The following is an 18,303-nucleotide window of genomic DNA, read 5'->3' as shown; positions in this document are numbered from 1 at the left end:
AAGATTAGTGCTTTTCCATCTACAGAAGCAGCCCCGGCAAGCGCTGAAAGAGATGAAATACGCACAATCCTCCAGTCAAGTAGGAAATCAAAAACCGTATTACTCGTTTCATGAAAAGAGCAAAATGAATTAAGAGGGGAAAAATATACAATTTTGGTGTGCGCAAGAGAGTCCTAGCTCCTTCAGCAATAAAGTGGATGCAACCTTAAATCTAATTCCAAACCTAACCAATTTTACCTGATTGATTACAGCGGCTGCACAAAGTACTGGGAGAACTTGGGGTGGATGGGTAACTGGTTTTGCTCCCGGACTTCTCCTCGCCGCTAGGGAGATCTCAGGAAAACTGTTAGCAAGGGAGCGCAGACTGCACGATCCAATTTTAGTCTGAGCGAATTTCTAAATGAAAGAATATTAAAACAAAGCCTTTCGCTTTAAATCATTAGCACAAGAATGCTAGCCATTAGTCAAGATGAGTTTTTTCTAATTCTAATCCATCTTCCGGGCTGCGTTGTTACCCTACCGGTTTTGTGTAATTAAAATGTGGCAGGTAGTTTACACACAAGAGGGAGTAATTGGATTAAAAATAACTCTTCATAACCAAATTTAAACTGCTCATTTTCTCTTACGGTCTTTTAATAAAGAAACCAAAGACAACAATGTTATTTAGGCCTTCTCCCAGATACTGCAGCGTTTTGTCTCTTTAAGATGCTAACATTTCACTTGCGGTGTTTAAATACACACGTGCAGCTTTAAATGCAATTTACACTCTTAAATATTAATTATTATCGGATGCATCAATTTGATCCTCTGAGCTATTTAGTTTTAAGGGATGCTAGCAGCTGATGTTAAGCGCCTCAAATCCCATAAATCCTCAAGTGGCACAGGAAGGATAATAGAAAGGTTTTGTAGAAACTCAGAGAAAATGAGGGTTGAAGAGAGCTCAGGAGGTCACATCTAGTCCAAGCCCTGCTCCAAGCAGGACCAGCCCCAACTACATCATCCCAGCCAAGGCTTGGTCCAGCCAGGCCTTAAAACCTCCAAGGATGGAGACTGCACCACCTCTCTGGGGAGCCTGCTCCAGTGCTTCACCCTCCTAGTTTCATGTGCCATGATTAAGGCACAGCTGAACTGTGACTGATGAGGGCTTGGAAAAAAGTTTCTGCATAGGCAGATCACTCCATGACTACCCACGGCAATATTTTGGCTGCCGTGAGAAATTGGATTTAGTTTTCGATGGACCGCTGGTTTGATGCATGACCGAGAAGGTGCAGCAAAGCAGTCTGGTCTTGCAGAATTGTCCATGCTGCATCTCTACGCACCTCTGCCCACAGCGGGACCATCCCGTCCAGAGCCAGAGGTCCCAACCTCCTCCTCCCTGCATGGATGAGAGGCATGGCCGCACATGCATGTTCAGAACGACACGCTGCCGTCGACTTGAAGGACCAGCTACGCGCGGAAGTTGCAAAATATTATTCCTGTAAATAGTCGGTACCCTGAATGCTTCTATAAAAGCAACTGTTTGAGGATCCTGCATCTTGAATAGGATTTATGAACAAATATTATTATTATTTTTATTCTGTGAGCACACATCAGGCCTTTGGGAAAGGATTGGGGTCACCGGGTGCTAGATACAAATGCAAAAAAGACAGCGTGTGCCCCGAGGAGCTTACCCTCCGCATGCGAGATGAAGCAAGCCAATCTGACCATAATAAGCAAACAGCACAACAGACTTCGGATAAGTGAAACGGGGAAAGGAGCCAGCTTGACTTTCCAAGTAGAAGGGACGTTTGGCATTCATCGTTTAAATGCAGCTTGCTGGATACCAGTGCTCTTTAGACATCTCACTCCTCTCTCGGGCTCTGCGCAGGGGCATGAATAGCTCCTGTTTGGAGCTGTGGCACGGTGGGTGACCGCGAGCCCCTTGCGTGGGAGGCAGGCAGCAATTATGATGTGAGCCTCATGCTATTTAAAAGAAGGAAATTGTTTTCTAAGTGTTTTGTTTTTTTTTTTTTACTGTTGGAGTTGGAAACTAATAAAGCCAAAAGCTTTCCAGAAAGGGTCTGAATTCATTTAACTGGCAGGTGAAGCACGCATCCCTAATGATGCACTGAGCAATTCGGATGACCGGCGCTGCCTGGGAACCCCCACGACCCCCACGGCGTAGTTGTGTGCGGGCACCTGTATAAATTAAAGGCAAGCCAACCCCAATTTTCTATGATCCAAAGAGCACGATCCACTGTGAAAGCACGACGTCATGAGGCACTATTACAAGTGCGGTGAATGCGAAGAGCGCGGGGAAATGCAGCTCCGATCCTGCACTTGGATCTGAAGGTACAAGCCCTCGTAGCAGCGGTTCTCAACCAGGGGTGCCTGGAGATGCTTTCAAGGGTGCCGCACAAGGTTAGCCCTGCTAACTTTGCAAAGAGGATTCACCAGATAAACCCAGGGATTTCAAATCAGAACCACGGTGTTTAAAAACCTTTGGTCCTGCTTTGGACTTATGAGTTCCCTGACTGACTCTAGTATTTTCCTGTAAATAAAAAATGAGTGAAAAGCAAGAGCTGGCATTTTCTGTGGGGTGCCTTGAGCCTAACTACTGCCTTACAGGGTGGCATTGCTCTCAGTCAGGCCCCGATTCAGGGCTGCAAATTCACACGGGAACACAACTGCACACAGCAGACCATAACCCAGCTCTTGGTGTCCAGCACTTTATCACAGACTCATAGACAAGGAGGGTGGAAAGGAGCTCAGGAGGTCACATCTAGTCCAGCCCCTGCTCCAAGCAGGACCAGCCCCAACTACATCATCCCAGACAACGGTCTAGTTGGGTTTTCAACACCTCCAAGGATGGAGATGCCACCACCTCTCTGGGTAGCTTGTTCCAGTGCTTCACCACCCTCCAAGTGACAGAGTTTGTCCTAATATCCAACCTCAACTTCCCTTGCTGCAACTGGAGCCCAATGCTCCTTCTTCTGAAACCAAACCTTATCCCCAAACCAAACACAGAAGGACCACAAACTCACACCAGGCTCCTCCAGTGTTGGGACCCAGAGGCGTTCAGGCCTGGGTCTGACCTTTGCGCTTAGCTCAAGCTCCATGCTTAGCTTGAACTGTGCTGGAGACATGCACCCGGTGAAAGGAGCAGATGGAAAAAGGCTGTCCCTTGCCTGTCCTAGACCCATTATAGCATCATAGGGACGCAACACCAGCGGGTGGGGGAATCTGAGCCCAGTTCAGGACTTCCCCTAGATCTCAGGGGAGAGCTGAGCATGGGATGGTTCCTACCTCAAATCACATTAGGAGACTGAATTTTTATGTTCCTACCAGCCAAACTCTGTTTTGAGTTTTTGGCCTGTCCATGCTCCAAACAAAGCTTCAGGCTTGGAAAAGTTTATGAACGGGCCATGCTCCAGTTTAAGGGCAGCATCACTCTAGTGCCAAAGGCACCGACCCCGGGGCCCGGTTGCTGACTTGCTTTTGGTGCAAACCAAACTGCTTTGGGTGTCACACACCAAACGGGGAGTCGATGACAAATCCAGAGGCAAAGCAGGGAGAAGCAGGTCCCGTGCAGCCCTGAGACTTTTGCTTGCTATAAAAAAGAAAAGAGCCCAGCCCTGTTTCTTTTGACCTCTGCATATTTGGGATTCTTTTTTCTTTGTAATGAAATGAGTTGGGCGTTGCTCATTATAAAGCCCTGGTGATCAAAAGCCCGGCAACTTAAACGCAGATCGTGTAAAGGGCTGCCTTGAAAACTGTGCTTCAGTGAGGGATGAATGGTGGAAATGGAGCAGAGCGCGATTAAAAGGGAATAAAAGGCATTTTGCTTCTCTTTGTGTCTGCGGAGTCGATGGAGTGGATGGGGGAGAGAGAGAATGGAGTCGATTGTTATCTCGACGCCAGGCAGGAGGAACAGCCTCTGCTTAGGGAAGGTATTATTTTCCAGGCTGCCTTTCCTCCTCCCTTCCTCACGCCCTGTTATCAACATTTATTACACCCCAGAGTTTTCCCCAGCAGAAGGTTTGCTGAGCTCATTAAAATGCAATGAGCACTTATTGGATATAATGAGCACTCGCTGTATTTCAGTGCGTGCCAGGACTGTCCTGCGGAGCAATGCTCATTCAGACACCGTGGGGCGAGCTCGAGGCCGGAGAGGAGATGCTGGGGCAATGGCACTTGGAAAGCGGCCATAACGATATGGCTGAATAGCTCCTCCCTCCTCGCTGCAGGGTGGGATGCATCCCTAACCTGCCAGGCTGGGGTTATGCTCCAATTGCTCTTCTTACCCCAACACAGCTCAACAACCCGGAGCAAAGATGATGAGAATCAAAGCCCATGCACCTATGCACCTATTCGCTGAAGAATTGCACCATTTTGGTTATTTAAAAATGAACGCAGACTGCAGGAGACCTCTGCAGCAAGCCCGCACAAATAGGACTTCCTCCGAGACAGCTCGATGCCGCTCTGCCCTGGGACGCACACTGCTTCTAATGCAAAAGATCTTCCTTCATTCCTCCTTTCCCACAGGTGCAATGGGCCAGAGGTTTTACTGCAACAAGACAACACCGAGGGCTTTGCACAGGCCTTCTGGAAAGTCCAGTCATCCCACAAGCATTCAATGGACCGGACACCCCAAAAGAGACAAGTCCACACTGACTTCAAACCTGTAACAACACCGTTCCTAACTTGAAGCCACTTGCCCCCCAAAGCTGGAGAGAAGAGGAGAAAAAACGTTTCAGGATGATACCAGCTATTTTTTCCCCGTGTGCTCAAGCTATGGGTGGGACAGTCCTGTAAAGAGTGGATTTAAGGAAGAGCGGAGATAGTCTGATAAACACAGAGTCCTCCTGTGTTATTGCCCAGCACTTGGCACATGCAGCATGGCTTACTGGCTTCAAGGGTCCATAGGATCGGGGCAAAATAGAAGGGGGAATCCCAAATGGTGCCAGCTTTTGGACCAGATCCACCTCAAGCAGCTGGGAACTGAACTGGCCCCGCAAAGACATTCACCTGAACTGACCTCTTTCCTCCGAGACCGATTCATTCGCTTGGGGGAACAGATGAAGGCTCAGCTTGGGCAGTAATTCCTGGGAGCAAAAATAAAACCTGAAGGCAATGTGCCCACAGCAACACATAATTCCCCGGCATTAATGGCTTCGTGTCTTCCCCTAACTACCAGTGTGTCACCGCTGGGACATTAGGTGGATGGGCGTTTAATTTCACAACATGATTCAAAATAATCTCCTTATACCTGGGTATGTATTTCACAAACCCAATATAAAGCTGCTCCCCTTGCAGGCTTCAGTATTTTTAAGTTAGTGCTGTTATCCCCACAGACTGTTTACTGCCTACAAACTTACCGCATGGGAAGGTGAATTAAGTAGAAACCCACAAGGATGGAGTTTACGCCCCAGACCGGTACCCACGCGGGTCGCACAGAGTATCTGGCACTTTATGGGGAGTCAGGCCTTGCCCGACGTGTGACTTGTCCACCAGGCCGAGAAGCAAAGGTTTAAGCGATAGCTTTTGCAGATCATCTTGTCCCCCAAAAAGCTGCCGAAGAGCTCAGCTGAGCTGGAGAGCTGCAGGGAGCGGGCGGCTCCCTGAAAGATGCCTGGACTTTGGGAGCGTGCTTTGCAGACGGCTTGTAGGGAGCAGCGCTGCAACACTAGGTGTTCAGCACACCACTATCCCAGCATACCTGTGATACAATGAACTATTGCACTGAGCAGTTAAACCTGGCGCTAACCCCATTCAGGTATATAACCAGCCTGGTAAAGCTTTAATCGCTCAAATGTGACCCACTCTTCAGTGAGCTACTGATAATAGCTTATTTCTTGCAGATCATTGCTTTAAAATCTCTTGCTCCCAAGGTGCACTTACATTTCCCGAGTATCGCTGCTCACTGTATATCTGTCCCAGGACAGCTGTTGGAGACTATGACTTCCATAAGTTCTGATAGCATAATAGGTTGCTGATTGGATGCAGTAAATTACTGATTGTTACTCAACCTCCCACAGACTATTAGTGAGATAATATAGGTGAGGGACCTGGACACAGGATGCGTTACCCGCCTCCGCATAACTTACTCGAGTCCCTTGTAAAGGTACCGTGGGAAAAATGAGAGGTAAAGCTACACTGGTATAAGTTACACTGGTATAGATGCCGTGCGTCTGCTTCTATCCCAGGCTAGCTGTTTGCTCAATTCAAACAGGCTATTACTAGTTCCTCGCTGCCTAATGGCCTCTTCTGGCAGCTATTCCAGAAAAGCCGATTATCTGCCTGCTGCAGGCACTCCCCAAGCCAATGCAGGTGACTTTGGTATTAAAAAGGTGTGTGCCTTAGCCCTAGGTCTGATCAGGCTCACCAAGAGCTAGGCACCATTTAAAATCCTCAAAAAGAGAACTGAAGTGGTGCACGGGGCTTGTGCGGCCGCTCTGGGTCCGGCGGGGGGACCCCGCCTCTGTGTAATCTCTCTCCCATTAAAGGTCTTTTTCCACTCGTTTGCAGGTGGAGTTAGACTGGACCCAATGAGGGAGCTCCAATCAGCGAGGAACGGATGCTTAAAGTAATGACAGGAGACACGTTTGCAAACCAAGGCTGAAGATAAGAATATCCTCAGCTAATTTTCACGTAAGGAGCATGCACCGTGCTGCCAGACTCTTGTGAAGTTATTGCAACTCTCCCAACCTCGGGTGTGACAAAGCCCCCTGGTAATCACGCAACAGCTTTCATTTAAAACGAGAAGGCAAAAGGAGCTTCTTGCCTTTGTGGTCATGGGGGATGTGATAAAACACACAAGATCTTAGCCCACAAGAAGGTGAAAAGTGATAATGTGCAAAAAACTGTGCAAAAAACAAACCCAAAAGCAATTCCCTAATTTTTGAACATTATCATTTTTAAGCCAGTCTTATCATTTTCTGGGGAACGGATGCATGGTTTTGAATGCCTGGGGCTTGTAACACCGCACACAGCCTTGGGAGTCCTTCTCCTGATGAAGGAGATTATACATTTCGTGGACATTAGGGCTGGACGGGACCTTGACCCTGCGAGATCATCGGGTCCAGCCCCCAGAAGGTGACTGGGTATCTTCGTGATTCGGCCCTGTAACATGCAAGTTTGGGAACTGGAGCACCACGGTCCTCTCAGCTCCCGGGAGGAAACTCCAGTCCCTCTCCCATCATGCAAAGCCTTTTTTTGGAAACCCCGTACTTACGATGGTGAAGTTCATAACCTTGAGAATCCAGATGGTCATGGCCAGGTTCACCAGGATTAAAATCATGAGGAGGAGCACGAAGAAATAGAGACATCTCTTCCTCCAGCCATAAATCCCCACTTTGTAAACCTGCGGTCCTTCCGAGCTCTGCATGGCGCTCCGGTGCGCGTACTGTTCCTGAGGCATCTGAAACAAATGCATGGAGATGAGCATGTACATTAAGCTGCAGGGCAAATCAGATGATGAGAATTGCCTAAGGGCTTGTGTCTATACTTCTCAGAGCAGCCTTTAACTCCAGAAATTACCAGCTGGTCAGTGTCTCTTCCCGCGGCTTCTTTCTGCATTGTTTTTCCTAGGGCTTATTTTACATAGTAATAAATCATCACAGTTTATATACATCTCGCTCTCTTACACACACACACACACACACACACACACACATATATGCACACATATACTTATATACACATACATATATATGCACATACACACATACATGCATACATGTGTGCACACATACATATACACGCATACAGATATATGCACACATGCACACTCACATATATGCATACACATATTAGCACACACATATACATATACACGCATACAGATATATGCGCACATGCACACTCACATATATGCATACACATATTAGCACATACATATACATATACACGCATACAGATATATGCACACATGCACACTCACATATATGCATACATATATATGCACACACACATATATATACACACGCACACACACGCACAGTAGAAGGTTTCCCATGGAGACTGTTTTCCAACGACTCTGTTAACAGCTCCAGGTTTTCTGCAAGACAGGCACTCCAGGGCCCCTAAAAATCCTGAGGGTAAAATTTTGCATGCGTTTGGTAAAAGAAGTTGAGTTCAGCAGTTTGTTTTGAAGGTGCAGTATGACTTCTCAGAGGCTTTAATTCAAATAAAAAAATAAGTCTCAAATAAAATTATTCCTTGTGGCTTTGAAGAAAGGGGGAGGGTAACGGCTCTGAGTTCTTTCCGTCGTTCCACTGAAAAGTCTTAAAATGGAAAGTTCTCCATCTGTACAACCCAAATCAAACCAGCACATCACCAGTGTGAGATTTACACTGAATCACCAGCACCGAGTATGTGGGGGCCCAAGGGCCCTGGTGCCCCTTGGGAAGAGGACTGTCAGGGACCAAACCTGAAGAAAAACGTAATATTTCTATAATATTTTATATTGTAAAACATGGATTCAGTTATGTTAAGTGTGCTGGATATACGGTGATGTGTATAGGAACAAATGACTGAGGCACTAAGCTATTACCAGGGATCCATGTTTTCCGTTTGCTGCAGAAAAACACAGATTTTTTTCCTTTAACAGAGAAAAACATGGGAAACAATGGATTTCCCCTTGCAGGCTGGCATGCTGCTAGCCTGCAAGGGGTCGCTTGGGGCTGGGGGCACTGGGGAGGGCAATCAAAGACAGGAAGCCCCATGCACATGTGCATGCACACATGTGCATGGCAGCCAAGCAGCAGTGGAGAGCAGCTCCCTGCAGGTAAGTCAATGGGGATGGGAGGGAGGGGGCACAGGCAATATGTCAGGGGGGAAGCACAGGTGACACAGTGGAGAGGAGTGGGAGTGCGGGCAAGGCGATGCGGCAAGTGGAGCACGCACCCCTGAGATTTCTGTGCCCAAAGCAGGGCACAGGGCTGCAGCTGGGTTGGACCAGCTCTGGGAAGGAGCTACCTCCATGGTCCAGCGGACAGTACCCAGTGCAGGAGGGAGCACCGTGTCGCCATGGCCGCCTACCTTTGAATGGGACATGGTGTCTCTCATGGTATGTCCCCAGGACACAGTGCAGCACCACGCAGGGATAGCCCCGGTATCTCTGTGCTGCACCATGTAGTGCTGTGTCAGTGCCCACAGGGCTTTCCCATGCACATGGAAGAAGTGTTGCACAACTACAGCTCCCCCTCCCGTTTCCCTTCGCATGTCTTGCCTCCTAGACAGGAAGGACCCCCCAGGACACAGGGGCTGTAGGGGTTGCTGCTGCAGGAGGAGCCCCACAACTGTGTTCATGCTTGCGCATGTGTAGGCACACGCAGTTGGGCTGCTCCCCAGTGCACCCACATCACAGCCGGTCACAAGCTGGGCCCTGAATAATCCAACTGCAGAGAGAGCACCATGGCTGCCGCACGTGACCACAGCCCCACACTTCCCCATTTGTTTTGCGACAGTTTGTGTATTGGGTTTTACCCACTGGGGTGAATATTACTGGATTCATTGGGTCGGATAACTCATTTCTTGACTTGGAGATTATGAAAGTTATTTTGTAATATCAGGGATTCAAATATTTCTGGCATGTCAATGTTTTAACTGTATTTGTAATAATAAAACTGTATATAGTTACGTGTACACTCGTGGGGCTGTCTCTATAGGGAAATGGAGGGATCCGCGTGTAGGGCGGTGACGTCCCTCCCTCAGCACCCTAGCCTGTCACCACTTCCTCTCCATTTATTTGGGAGGGCACCCCAATGTACCTGGGTACAATGTACCTCGGTGTACCTGGGTTACATTTGGATGTTTCCAAAACCCAGGCAGACAAAGCCGTGGCTGGGATGATGGAGTTGGGGCTGGTCCTGCTTGGAGCAGGGGGTTGGCCCGGATGTGACCTCCTGAGCTCCCTCCAGCCCTCGTTTTCGATGATTCTGTTTCACGAAAGGGTCTGGTTTCAGCATCCCCGGTCAAATGCTCCCTCTGGCCTTTCTGCATCCCATTCCACATGTGAGCCAGCCTGGGGGCCGTGAAAAGTTTTGCAGACACAAAAAAGATTCCTGTGAGAGCTGGACATAGCCACGCTGAGCCTGAATCCAAACAAAACCCGATTTTGAGAATTTCTCCAATTCAAGGCACACGGTATATGTACAGTGCTACAATAAGCAGCGACATATCAAGGGAAGTACTGCTCATACCTGGTAAGAGTGTCCCAGGGCTTGGCCTAATTTATAACACGCTCCTAACACGGAATGTTATACATTTTAGACATGGCTATAAAACATGGTACTCACATGATCACCGTGTACTACACCATGTAACCATGTATATAGAGCAGCTTCTAACTTGCATTTTTTTGTGCACTGCAAGTAATAAAATGATCAGGTCTCCAATTCTCTTAAGGGAAAAGAAATAATGATAGGCACAGAGGGCTGAGGGCTGTTAAACAAGCGAGTTCAATGAAAAGCTTTTCAAGGCAGCTCGAAAAGAAGCAAGATACATCTGCTATCAATAATCAGCTTTCCGTGGGAGAGAAAAGCACGTTTGTTATAATTTACATCTGGGCCATTCCTTCTGACTAAAACATTAAAAAGGAATCAGCAGAAAATTAAGCACCAGGAGACAGTACTAGCTAGAAAGAACCTTTTATTGGTCTCTTTTGGCAGAGGTCTTCCTTTTTAAATGCACAATACAGACTGGAGAGGGAGAATTCAGGAAGAGGAGCTGGGAGGGGTGCTGGACGAGAAAATACTGTAGGTGCGGCTATCAAACTGCATCGGTGGGCCTAGCACAAGTGGCAAGGATAGGAAAGCAATGCATGCCTTGATCAAGCTATATTTAAAGTGCCCACCATTCCCTAAACTGTGGTGTTAGTCCCTTGCAGAATTAGACAGCCATTCCTACATTTATAGCCCTATTTTTTTAAAAAAAACAACAGAAATGCAGCCATTGCACTTTAAAACTTTCCAGTTTGAACTCATTGAAGCTGACTGAACCCATAAGCACGTTCTACCTCACCAGCCGTACTCCTCTCTTAGAGTCCTGCACCCTCGATCAAGCGATTCTCAACCGCAGGGTGCCACGCAACATTAGCACCGTCACGTGTTCAAACACGATTCACAAGATGAACCCAGAGCTTTCAAACAGGAATCCCCAGGGTCAAAACGGCTTTGCTTGTTGTGGTCTTTCAGGCTAAGTCAAGACAGTTCAAAAGCCCGAGGCTGAATTGATTCAGTCTTCACAGGTTAGTCTAAACTGCGTAGACTGAACCCATAAGCAAGTGAACAGACATTCACTTCTGATTCTGGAAATGCAGCCACATGCCTGCAGTGGCCCAGGCCAGAAGCTGGGGGGCGCTAGAGCACGCCTCCTTGCCGGGCTGAAGCAGCCAGTTTGGCCAAGCCTAGCCTACCCACCCTGCACGGGGTGTGGGAGGTTTGCAGGGGAGGCTCAAAGCATCCTGGGATGCTGGGGGACTGTGCATTAACTTGACCCTAAAGGGGATCTGGGACAGAAGTTCAATAAACCGATTTAACCTAAATCAGTTCAGTCTGATACTACATCCATCCAGGTTTACCTTAAAGCGGTTTTGGCCACTTTGAAAGCAGTTTACACGTGCTGAACTGCTGTTGCGTTCCAGATTTGAACCGGTTTCCCATCACTTATACGGGTTGATGTGTAACTTCTGTCCCTAGCCTCTGCGTTTTCTGCAGCAGAATTGCTCTTCTATATTTTGTCATCAAAAAACGAGGGCAAGCAAAGAGCTGGCATTTTCCGAGGAGTGCCTCAAATCTAAGCAAGCTGAGATCCTCTGCCCTAGATAATTCATGTACCAGGTGCAGCAAACAGGACTCGCTCCAGGTCTCATGCATGCCACACGGGCCTTTCTGCTGGCTTCTGCAGGTTGGGAATCACTCCCTTCACGAGGGAGGTTTGATCTACTCCTCGAAGGCCACGGAGACAGTCGTGCTACGACTCCTCCTAGACCCCTCTGCCAGCCAGGCCTCAGCATCTGGAGATGCTTTTCAAAACATCTGCATGGCCCAAGGGGACAGGAAAGCAGACTCGCTGGAGAGGCATCACACTTGAAAAGCAGCAAACAGCCACCAGCTTCCATAATTATCCCACGTCCCAAGACATCCCGGGAATCCCCGTCTCGCATCTGCCTTCATCCAGCCCAAAGCAGCAGCTTGCTGATTTTCTCTTCCACGCGGCTCGAGGCTGCAACAGGATGGTCCCCGCTGCATGGGATGAAGGGGGGATGCACTGACAGGGCAGGAGAAGTGTGGGCTTCCCTGGGAAATGCCAATGGCAGATGATTTCCTGCGGGTCCTCAAGCTTTGAGGGCTGTCACTGCAGTGGGTGAGGGGTGGAGGACATTCCCATACAAGAGGGTTTCTCTCCCTTTGCTCTTGGACTTCGTTGGGAAGGACCCGCTTGCCTATGGACCGTGACGAAGCTCGGGGCTAGCAGCATCTCTTCTGCCCCAGCTTGCAGGTGCTGCGCTGGATGTCCTGGCATGACATGATCCCAGCCCTGCACTGGGCTTTACCTCCAAAAAGGGCTGAAATCAAACACTGCAGAAGCCGGGCTGTTTTGCTTCCATAATTGGGATGGATTTGCTTGCTGTGGAGGGAGGGCAGTGGAGCCGAAGCATGCTCTGAAAGGAGTGGGCAGGGTCCAGACCCTCGGCCCTGCCTTCATGCTCATCCCCGACCCAATGCAGGAGAGGTTTGGGGTATGGGGAGGGCTCCCCTTCAGAGCCCAATGCCCTGACCCATCTCTGGGCTTGCTTGCACAGAAGTGTCTGCCCCAAAAGGAGCAGAGGCTGGGGCTGCAAATCCGGACTGGTTTCCCAGGCCCTGCGTGACCTAATGGACTGAGCCCCCCGTTCCTTGCAAAGTGGGTGAAACACCTCCTGGAACAAGCCATCTACCCCCCAGCCCCCATCTGACCCCTCAAACCCCTTCTCCCCCAGGGTAGTTCCTCCTAATATTGCCCCACAGACTGAGATCACCAAGCCTCTACTTTTCTCTTGCTCTAAGAGACCCTTTCATCTCCCCCCTTACGAAAGGCACGCTACACCCCCTGCCCCCCCATATCCACCCTAACCCCAGTCAAACCCCTGGTCGTCCTTAAACCCCCAAGCCTGGATAAGAAGCACGGTCAAGGCAGCATGCGCACCCATCCGAGGGGGGCTATCCCCCTGGCACTTCCACACACCCTGGCAAACACCCTCGTTTGCAAACCACAGCCCTCCACATCAGAGGTTGCCATCAGCCTCTCAAACTGCAACCGAGAAGGCAAGAGAGTAAATCTATAAACCCAGCAGCACTTTTTTCTGAAAAAGGAGAAACCTAAATATTTCTTAGTTATTTAGGGAACAAAGCGCAGAGGAGCTGCAGCGAGGACAGCCGCCGAGTCGAACTTCCCGGCGGTGGCTGTGTTGGGTCTCGTGTGCTGTCCCTGTCCCCTTCTGCTGATATTTTACAGCTACAAAACCATATGCTCGACAGAACAACAATTGCACAAAAGCTGCAAAGCAAAGGCTGCGCTAGAATTCAATCCTGTCTTAAAAATCTCGCTGTAGGACTTGCCGAATCCGTATTGGAGGTGGGGGGTATTCAGTAATAGCCCGAAGCAGGTAAACCAACCAACTCCAGTCCCACGTAATGGATGTAAACACAATGCTACGCTGCATATTCATTTGTTCCAGCTGCATAAGGCAATGCATAATATTGACTGACTGAAGAGGAGCCACACTACTTTGCTCTTCTTCCTCGGTACAGAGCCAAATGCCGTTACCCCTGGAAAGGGTCCTGGGCTGATACACCCACTTCCACAGACAAACGACGCGCAGGGGGGTTTGAGCGTGCCACGGCGAGAACGGATGTGGCTGACCCATTCCCCTTGAAGTCGAGTTCAAGAGAAGCCAGCACCCCACACTAAGCAAGCCTGTTCGGCAAAAAATGCCACTGCACATTGCAAACTTCTTCCTCTCTGCAGAAAGCAAACAGCTTCCCCAGCAGCCGCGCAGAGGAGCAGCAAAGCAGATCCAGTGCCCGGAGAAAGAAAAATGCGCTCCTTACCTCTTCTGCAGGGGCTGGGTGAAAACCCCTCCACCGGCGGGGTGCACGGGAGGGTGCAGGGCTGCCTTCAGAGCAGCACAGGGCCTAGGCTGCGTTCATAAGCTGCCCCTGTCAGATTTTCCAGCAGCGACTTGCAGCCAAGTCCCTGCCCATGCCTGAAGAATTTCCTGAGCAGCATTCCCGGTCTCTTTCTAACTGCTTTGAAACCATGCTCTGTCTCGACTTCAATAAGGCTTTGTCAGGCCAAGTTGCAGCTACTGGTTTGGCTCCAGAGAGCAATTGAAAACACATGTGTTTTGCCTTAAAGAGCCCCCCACCACTCCCCGCAAGCACGCTCCTGCCCGAAGCCCACGGAGACTGCACGGCTTGTGTTTGCAGCTAGAAAGCAAGTCATCTCTGCACCGAGAGGGTATTTTCTTCGCTAACTTTCCTCGCGGCGCAGATGGCTCCCTGTTCCCCACGAATATCCCGGGACCTGGGCTGAATGGAGTCGGCAGGCTGTTTGCGAAGCCCCACGAAGCATGGAAATATAGGAGTTAACATTTCCAATTCACCATCGCCACCCCCCTTACCTTTGCCTCTCCTGAAATTTCAACTGCGAGAAAAGAAAGCATATTTTTAGCATCTCTAGGCTCAGTTCAGTGCATCAGAACTGCACCCTAATCTTATTATACACTCCTGTAGCTGCTTAGACTAAAAATAATACAATTATTTTGGAGTACTTTCACTCCTCTCTGCTCTCAAGCTGTCCTAAGCCCGGAAAAAATATATTTAAAGCACCTTGCATCTCCTTCCCGCAGTAATGAACATTGCTTTGGTCTTGGCTTAAGGGAGGGGGAAAAACAGACAAACTGCTCTGCCTTTCGTAACCAGAACGGGTCCAGTTCTTCGTACCTGTAATCATCTCCAGATGACACCACTGGCCGGGCTAACGAGCACGCGTGCTGCAGCTGTGGGCACCCTGGGACCGACTCCTGCCCGAGAAGCGGAGCCGGGGGCGATGGAGAAACATGCATGGATGTCCCCCTGCTCCACCACAGTTGAGTTCCACCAAAGATGAAACACAGCAGCAGAGTTGTCAAGGTAACAATATAGAAAAGAGACAGTTTAAAGAGAGAGAGAGTTATATCCCCCCCCCTCCCTCCCTCCCCATGTGCTATTTCCAAATAATACACGTGGTTTCTCTCCAATCTATTCTTGTCTGCAGAGGCGCCTAACCCAGGTGCGTGTTTATAGGAGACGAGCATTGCCGGAGCAACTTGATTCAAAGTCTGGAGTCAATGGAAAGCCCATCTATTTTAGCTGGTTTGGGTTTGGACCCGCAGCGAGAACTCACCTACGACTCAAGAGGGGCGAGATGTGCCCTTGACATGTTGTGGGCAGAGTTACACGCGTGAAGGGCTCACACCGTCTCATCTCCTCCCCCGGCTCTCCCAGCACTGGGTCCTGCACCCCTTGGCTTTAGCGGGGTTGCAACATCACTTGCAGGCAGATGACCCCCGTAGGCAGGGGGATCCCAAGAGAAGGCCGCAGAGCCTGGCCCCTTGCGAGATACGATTTGATCTGGGTCACAATGCAACAATCCTGCCGGTGACCACAGGTGAGGGCAGTTCATTGTGCATTTGCACAGCTGGAATTTGAACGAAAGCCTCTTGGCTCCAGCTCCAGCAAAAGGAGCTCCACAACTGTCTGCCATGGAAACAACACTCTCGTTTTTCAGGGCCTCCAGCCAACAGCGAATGAAACCGTCACTGCCTGTGAAATCCTCAGAGCCTCTTCTTATAAACAAATGGAAACAGAGCAATTCGAGTACAGATTCACGTGAGAGAGCTTGTCGGATCTGCAGGAACCGTGGGCGCTTGCAGAGTCGACTGCGAGACGCGGCTGCTCCTCACCACCTACCCGAGACCTCGGTACCCCCCAACGCACGTCTGAGTACGGTGCCGTCAGTGGAACGACGCGTTCGCTGAGAGTTAAGCACGTTCATACGTGTGTTGCTAGGTCAGGACTTTAGCTAGCGGCCAGGATCTGTGGTGCCGATGTTCGAGCTATTTATTGCAGGAGGACCCTGTACCTATCGTGTTACTAGTAGTGATCCATTTCGAATCCTAGCACTAGCCTCATTCCTTACTAAACTGGACATGAACTTTTCCCATTATATTATGTAATTTATCATTATGGAATTTTTTTCTATGAATCAATAGCATGCTGGTAAGCACAGACACGGAGGCCTGATACGTTAATATTGCTTTTTTCTCCCCCATTGGTATAATGAGTAGGCCAAGTCTATAAACCTTTACATTAAAGCCGTTGTGCATTGCACCAACCTCACTGGTACTTAAGGGTGCCTTAATGTAAACTGCATTACTGCCTAACTATTTTGTCAAAACAATTGTTGGAGCAAAGCCATTTTGCCTGAGTTGTATTCATCCCTTCTCATTCATGCATGGTGTTCTGCAGTGTTTTCAGGCATTAATCCTGCAGCTTAAATGCACTTCTTTTTATATTATTGAGACACCATGTTACTGCCAATGCTACCTAAACTATATGAACTGTGCAAGCATAAACTTGGGTTTATATTGACATAATTACCTGCCAAACTACCCTTATTTATCAGTGCTGACACGATTATGAGGACTTAAAGAACAATGGAGCCCTTTCGCAATATCAAATATATTTATATATTTCCCCTACTCTTGAAGCCAAGGATCAGAATGTGTCAAGGCTGTTTGGTTCAGCAAATCCTTCCTACAAGGCAATTCAAGGGAGCTGTGGCTGCCAACTCTCTGGCAGTGATTTAATCCTGGTTGTTCCCAAGTTATTTTTCTCCTGCAGCAGCCATTTTTATGCTGGGAGTAAAAGCCTGAACATCTGTACCCTCCTGGTTTCTCCTGGGAGAACAGCAACTCTCCCAGGAGAAACTGAACATCCGTACGAGGCCACGGATATCTCCATATGTCGTCCCCAGTCCTGGATGTGACCAACAAGGCACAAGATGCTGCCACCTATATCCATGTTGGGGAGTATCATGCTCTATATATAGGGCCACTGATTCCACGGAGGTTTTGATGTTAGTCAGACTATTTGCGTATTAAGACACTAAACCCAAGATTTACTAGATCACAGACCGCAATAAGGTTACAATGCCATGAAAAGAGGTATCAATAGACAACTTTTCCCTAAAGATTTTATTTTTTTCTTCAGTTAAGCTTGACCTGTGGTTTGACTCACAGCAGCCTCTGGGAGTAGTTGACAGCAGTTTCTCAATACGTGCCCTTGATATATAAATACACATGATTAATTCAGCTTAATGGATAATACCTATTTGCATACCAGCAAAAACCCCCACAAGGCTCTCATGCTGTGCACATCTCAGCGAGTGGGATTTCCAGCGCCTCGACACAACAGTTCAAACCCCTTCGTGAGGAAGCTGCAAGTCAACAGATGCACAGAAAGCACCTGCACATGTGCGACAGCACACACACGCGCACACCTGGAGTGGAGAAGGAATCAGCATGCAATTTTTAATTTCGGAATGAGATAATTAAGCCATCTCTGGCTTTCTCCTTCCTTGGCGTGCTTCTAAGCGTCAGCCCAGAAAACTATTCTGAAATACAAGAATGGGGGGGGGTCATTTTCTGCACATCTCAAAACCCTTCACATAAAAATAATCCACCCAATTAGTATTACCAGTTTGGGGCTGGTTGCAGATTTGTTTCAGCTATTCATACTGGATCTATGAATGAACGTAAGAGGGAAGGCAAGACTTAAGCAAATGCAGCCTCTTTAAACGTTGAGGCGAAGCAAACGCGGAGCTGTCTGGTGAGTTAACTGTTCGGGTCAGGGACAGCAAACGGGCTCTTACAAGGCGTCTCAGAGGAATTCAATCATTCAGAGAGGGGAGGGGGATCTTGGACCAGAAAGGCTTGAGTTAAACTGCAGAGAAGTTTTTGCATTGAGCCTGACCAACCTTGGATATTTCCAGCGGGAAAAATAAGCCGCCGCACCTTCAAAAATAGACCTGCTGCTGAATTTTCTTTGGATAAGGCTAACATTGCTGCATTGCCAGAAGTTATAAATACAGTCCGTGATAGGACTGAGATGGGAGGCCTTTTGTTCCCTACAATTTAACAGAAGAAGAAGGTACATAAAGGCTTTTGCTTGTGAGTTGCTGAACACTGGCCCGATTCTAGCAAGCAAAGCCATCGGTTACAGCCCTAACTTTAAA

General features: G+C 48.7%; 1 protein-coding gene across 3 annotated transcripts in view; it reads right to left on the bottom strand.

Annotated features, from left to right (window-relative positions):
• SGCD (sarcoglycan delta) overlaps nucleotides 1-18,303 on the bottom strand; it is a 496,907-nt gene that overhangs the window by 141,558 nt on the left and 337,046 nt on the right. For 2 of the 3 annotated variants that reach the window (XM_059712937.1, XM_059712938.1), the window contains one exon: nucleotides 7,214-7,399. In XM_059712937.1, coding sequence (XP_059568920.1) covers nucleotides 7,214-7,399 — 186 coding nt within the window. Of the gene's footprint in view, nucleotides 1-7,213; nucleotides 7,400-14,075; nucleotides 14,263-18,303 lie in introns of those variants that run through there. The other variant, XM_019475988.2, reaches the window with a different exon arrangement.

Source organism: Alligator mississippiensis, chromosome 9 (genome assembly GCF_030867095.1).
Source record: "Alligator mississippiensis isolate rAllMis1 chromosome 9, rAllMis1, whole genome shotgun sequence".
Classification (NCBI taxonomy): domain Eukaryota; kingdom Metazoa; phylum Chordata; order Crocodylia; family Alligatoridae; genus Alligator; species Alligator mississippiensis.
This window is presented reverse-complemented; position numbering and strand designations above follow the sequence as displayed.